At 37.8% G+C, this 5,941-nt stretch overlaps 1 protein-coding gene across 1 annotated transcript in view; it reads right to left on the reverse strand.

The window, feature by feature from the left end:
- Positions 1-1,182: 1,182 nt before the first annotated feature.
- LOC107737496 (tyrosine-protein phosphatase non-receptor type 22-like) overlaps positions 1,183-5,941 on the reverse strand; it is a 23,005-nt gene continuing 18,246 nt past the window's right edge. The window contains exons 21-28 of the mRNA XM_016548985.1: positions 5,240-5,302; positions 5,023-5,153; positions 4,389-4,416; positions 4,144-4,206; positions 3,930-4,039; positions 2,695-2,725; positions 2,476-2,586; positions 1,183-2,298 (exon numbers count right to left, since the gene is read on the reverse strand). Of these exons, the coding sequence (XP_016404471.1) occupies positions 2,237-2,298; positions 2,476-2,586; positions 2,695-2,725; positions 3,930-4,039; positions 4,144-4,206; positions 4,389-4,416; positions 5,023-5,153; positions 5,240-5,302 (599 nt within the window). The 3' untranslated portion in view covers positions 1,183-2,236. The remainder of the gene's footprint in view (positions 2,299-2,475; positions 2,587-2,694; positions 2,726-3,929; positions 4,040-4,143; positions 4,207-4,388; positions 4,417-5,022; positions 5,154-5,239; positions 5,303-5,941) is intronic.

A 5,941-nucleotide genomic window follows, 5' to 3' on the forward strand; every position in this document is an offset into this window, starting at 1 on the left:
CTTTGATTTTCTTTGAATTTTTATTTTTATTTTTTTTGGTCTCTCATTGTCACCACTTTTAAAAAATGTCCTAAATGACTAATCTTGTTGCTTTGGCCGTTTTAAGCATTTGTTGATTTTGATTTTTTTCTGAAAATCAGTCAGTGCAAATATGAATTAACTCATTAATATACATTAACAAGGCATGAATAAACTCCTGTTTTTCTTGTACAAGAAAACCGTTATTATATGTTGCTCTTCCCATAATCTGCTACCCAGATTTTTCTCCTTCAAAAAAGCATTTGATATTATTTATGAGTATAGTAGCAGCTGCAGAAGGCACATGTCCAGTGCTATTGCATAACACTTATTTCCTATGTGTTTGAACTGAAGTTGTCCTTAGTAATTTATGATAAGCATTCTAGGGTGACTAACCCAGATAGTTGGATGACTGCAATATAGCTTTCACTTGCTGAGTGTAGTTGCGTGTCAGTAATGTTTTTGAACATGTTGACATGTTTCTTTTGAATGGGATTAAGTCTTAAAGCAGGCATTTAGTGTTTTTGAAAGGGTTATGGGCAGTAGTTGTGCTTCTCTGTTGATGCCAAGAATTGCTAATGACTGATTTGAATGTAATTTCACACCAGCAAGCCAATCAGTCTGCAGTGATTATGGTTTCAACAAAATGATCTAATGGCTTTCCTTAATCAAATGCATCCTCTATAAATGAGTGCCTTTTATTGAGTCTTTAATTGTCTGCTATTAAGCTAATTGATGTTATTCAAGTTGTACAAAGCATTAATTGTGATGGAATTTCATAAAGTCTGGCAATAAGTAAAGATTGGGGATTTATTATCATAAAAAAGTCATGCTTACTCTGTGATACAAATTCTACTTATCCAAAAGTAACTAAAGGTGACCGTTTTATTGGTCACCAAATGCCAACAAAATAAAGAAAAATTTGTGGTAAATGACCTATAGAGAATTCAAAATCGTGCAATATGAATCAAATCTGCTTCCTATATTTCCCAGTGTTTTAAAATTAGGGTTAGGATTATATAGGCAGGTGTGAAAGCCTAAACAAAAATAATTTTGCCTATACTACTCAATGGCATTTCCTCAGTTACAGGTTCTGTAGATTAACAATTTTGCGTAATGAAAGAAAAGATCATTTAATTATTTCACCCAGAATACTTGAAATTCTTTTAAGATGTCTTTATTGGTCTTTAACACCAATCCATTAAGATGAATCTTCCCATTAATACAGTTTCAGACATGTTTTCCACTCAGCATCACACAATAATGCTTTTATACCTTACGGTTTCATGTTAAATTGAAATAAACATGATGTTTAGTGTTCTATGTTTCTTCTGAATTTTGGCAGCTAATTTTCTTTTTTGTGTGTGTGTGTTGATCAGGTTTCGATGGTCGTTTGTAATATAGGAAAAATCCACTTAGGGGTCAAGGCATGCTCTGTGTGTTTGATTCATTATTTGCTCTGTTTGATATTTGTATAAAGGTTTTCGATTTCATTGATTTTTAAGGACTAATTAGATGGTCAATTACGAACATAGTCAAAGTAATGTTTTGTAAATGCTAAGTTACATTTAATAGAACTGTCATGTGGATCTTTTCAATTGTGTAAAAATGCAATGGAATGCATAGACTTTTTTCTGTATTTTTTTAAATAAACCATTTTATGAGTGTACCATGCGTTTCACTGCATCAGAAATTGAAAATATACAAATAAGAAAAGGCAGAGTTATATACTGTCACAAAACAAAATGACAACAGATATTCACAATCTTCTGTCATTTTCATCCCTTTCAGATAGACATGGCACCAAATGCGCTGTTACTAAGTCCAATGTTCTGTGACATAGAAAAGCTTGATTGGCCATGGTTACCTGCAGCGCTATATATTATAAAATACATTAAAATGTTACCTATGAGATTACAGAAGTATCTACTTTTCAGCACATTCACATCTGTAATCATTTTATATACATTTTAGTTGCATAAAGTTGCAACGCTTCAATATTTAAAGTCTAAAAAGGCAATTCGCTTGCATTATACCTTTACAAATTTTCAAAGTCATTGACAAAAGTACAATCTTTATATATGTCCATCTATTGAGTGAGGTCCGTTGTTGTGCTTCTATCCTTCAAAAACCACAGCGAAAGAAAACTTTGCTCAGTAAATCCTCTTTTGAACCGTCCTGTGAGGCTGTTTTCCTTTTCTTTCACCTTCAGCATGAACTAGACCCATGTTCCTGGCTTATTTCGTGGGCCTTTTGGCTTTCCAAAACGAGATCCAAAAGCTGTGGAGTAAGAAAAGTGTCACTATGTCATGTACAGGCCAGGAATCAACAAGAACTGAAGAAATATGAAATAGAGTAGCTCCATCTTGTGGCAGCTTTTAAACTCTCAGAACATCCGTTTGGAATCATACTGTATTTGGTCCTTTAAAAATATATTAAAAGGGGGCCATATCTTACAAAATAAGAAACCAACAGCAGCACCATAGGGTGGTGGAGCAGACTGAGGCGGGGCTGGAGACTGGCCTGAAGGTGGGGCTGGGGGCGGGATCGGAGGCGGGGCCATTTTTTCTGCAAATGACAGTTCCATGATGTTCAAGCCACACACAGCTGCTTATTTGTCCTTTGACTTACATGTTTATTTTAATAGAATTAGTAGTAAGTGGTTATTATACATACGCTTCTGTTTTCCTTTCAAAAATTTAATACTCTGTAAGAAAAGAAAATATGTATTGACATTTATAATATTCATTTTTATCAAATAAAAAATGAGGCCATCTGCGCCTAAGTATTTCTTTTATTTGACATGGCATCTTAAATGCTTATGCATGAGGCATATGGGACAATGGTCAAAAACATCTGTCTAGCACTCTTGCATAGAAAAACTATGCAGTGGGATGTAAAAACGTTCTGTGTTAAAGGCCATTTTGGGGCCATTCACACAGAATGTGTTTTTTACAGAGAGAAAACTGTCTTAAGACATGTTTTTTAAAAGTTAAACTTTTTTTAACTTCAGTTATGCATCAAACATATCTGCCTAGCGCATGTTTACATATAAGGATGATGGAAAAGCAGCGCAGTGGAATGCAAAAATGTGTTCTGTGTGAACAGCCCTTAAAGGCTTAGTTCACCCAAAAATGAAAATTCTGTCATTAATTACTCACCCTCATGTCGTTCCAAACCCATAAGACCTTCGTTCATCTTCAGAACACAAATTAACATATTTTTGATCAAATCTGAGAGCTCTCTGACCCTCTGTAGACAGCAATGCAACTGCAGTGTTCCCAGGTCCAGAAACGTAGCAAGGACATTGGTAAAATAGTCCATGTAACATCAGTGGTTCAACCATAATTTTACGAAGCTACGAAAATATTTTTTGTGCACAAAGAAAACAATAATAACAATTTAATCAACAATTCTTCTCCCAGAGTTACAGTCTTCTGCCATTTTGGAGAGTACCCCAAAACGTAATCAGCGCTGCGTTCAGCATGCAATCGCTGTCTACTGAACATAAACATGTTATTGTTTTCATTGTGCACAAAAAGTATTCTCGTAGCTTCGTAAATCATAGTAAGCATGGTTGAATGCAAAAACGTGTTGTTTATGAACTGCCCCTAATCAGTTTTGGTGTTTAGAAATGCGAGGTAGGGAGCGCGTTTTTAAAAGAAAAACTTCCTTAAATTGACATGGCATTTGAAAAAAACAAAACAATGGAAAAGCTGTGCAATGGAATATAAATACGCTCTGTGTTTACGGCCCCTTTAAAGTGCATTCAAGGCAGGTTATTTTCAGTATGTGGGTTCGGTGGGAAACATATAATACAAAATAAATTTGCCATCAGTAACTTAAATTTTACATGCTTATTATGCCATGCACTTTACATGTAACAAATACAGAGACTTTAGAAGGTGAACCTTGGTCCTGGCCTTGCTGACCAGTGAAGTTTTCTCTCCCCCCTTGTCCGACTGGTTCTCTGTTGGTCCCGTTGCTGCCGGCTGGCTGCTGAGTGCCGTCTGGTGCTCTACTGTATTAGCCACAGGGCAAGCTAAACTAAGGTTATGTAGTAAGGGTTATGCAGTTTCATGAACTGACTTCAATCACCGTTAAGGGATTCATGCTGTCACTCACCTTGGACCCCAGTTGCTATGGTTACAGCGACAGGCAGAGTCAGTGGAGCCACAGATAGAGACTCTGTAAAATTAAACACAGCTGTGCACACATAGATCCAATAATAGTGCAGCCTCTTTATCTCTGTCGCACAGTGACAAACTACACTGCTGTGCACTAGAGAGGGCAAATTTGCTTGTACATGTTATGTTGTAATGACACTAGTGACTGAGGTGTGGGAGGACACAATGGAAACACCAACCTACCTTGTTTTGAACTTTTTGCTCTGACGCTCTGTTATAAAATGACACATTTTGGTCAAGCATTGATCATACAATTGGAAAAAGCATTTCTGTACAGCTTAAAGGGGTCATATGATGTTGCTAAAAAGAACATTATTTTGTGTATTTGGTGTAATGAAATGTGTTTAAGCGGTTTAAGGTTCAAAAAACACATTATTTTCCACATACTGTACATTATTGTTTCTCCTCTATGCCCCGCCTTTCTGAAACGCGTCAATTTTTACAAAGCTCATTGTTCTGAAAAGCAAGGTGAAAACTTACTTACAGTCTATGAGTCAGAACAGCCGGCATTGTAGTCTAGAGTGAGCGAAGACCGGCGGCTAGAGTGAGCGAAGACCGGGGGCTAGAGTGAGCGGAGGGCGGCGGGCCTGAGTGAGCGGCAGCGGGCGGGCTTGAGAACGGCGCGGCCGGCGTATTCGACGAAAGAGCGGCCGGTGGGCTTGCGGCAACCACATGTGACGACTCCGGGCTCCTTTAAATTAGAGGTTTGTTTCTTCTAGTCCATGTCTATATGCTTTACTCCTTTACTCCTATTCGCTTTTGGTATATAGTGAGTATAAAGTATGTAGCAATAGTATAAAGGTAAATGCAAAGTAACCTTGCTTCGGCTCCAAGAATGATCAAGGAATGATCTGGGCTGGGAGCTGCCTGACCATTCAGAAGACGTGCCCACTCTCAGTCTCTGCTGCTCTGCCTCAGCTGGCTGACAGGGGGCGCTGCTGTCGGCCACTTTAACGAAAAAATAGATTTTTCAGCTTTGTTAATAAATGTAGATTAAGTTTTTCTGTATACTGTAAGTTCTGTTTATACTGCACCTTTCTCCGTGTGAAAAATGAAAGACTCTGGAGTTCTTTCAGGAAGTGGTGGAGTTACACTTTCTTTATGAAACAAAACCACAAAACGTAGTGTGAGTTGTGTAGACCAGTGTTTCCCAACCGGGGTGCCGTCTGTCGAGAGCAGGGGTGCCGTGTAAAAAATCCTTTTTTAATATTTTTAAATTGCTAAAATGTTCAAAAAAAAGCATATATTATATAATATCCATTTCTGATGTCGCCAATAATTAGAGATGCACCGAAATTTCGGCTGCCGAAAATTAGTTCACCACTCAGGTATCACTGTCACGTGGTGTGACGCTCTGCGTATTATCCCGCTCTATGCGTGTGTGCGCTCCGCTCAGTCGCTCGCGGTCCATGTGAGTGCACCACTCATATACCGTTCATGCTCATCGGAACAGCAAAGTCCACTCAAAAATTGAGCCGACAGGAAACATCGATGTAGTACAGTATTGTTTCTGTCTGCAATAGCCTTACTGTGCTGTAACAAGGTGTGGTAAATGGGCAACTCTGGTAACGCTGCCCTCTCATTCATTGATCTGCTAACCGCTATGTTATGCTCACGTGTTCTGATAATAATAGCTTTCTAGGACTAAAAATTATTTGGATAATTGGTAAAAAAAAAAAAAAAGTTAAATATCTTAACCCTACTGTTAGACCTACATGAAAAACTAAAAAGCAATT

This window comes from Sinocyclocheilus rhinocerous, unplaced genomic scaffold, assembly GCF_001515625.1.
Source record: "Sinocyclocheilus rhinocerous isolate Xijiao unplaced genomic scaffold, SAMN03320098_v1.1 scaffold72, whole genome shotgun sequence".
In the NCBI taxonomy this organism is placed as follows: Eukaryota; Metazoa; Chordata; class Actinopteri; order Cypriniformes; family Cyprinidae; genus Sinocyclocheilus; species Sinocyclocheilus rhinocerous.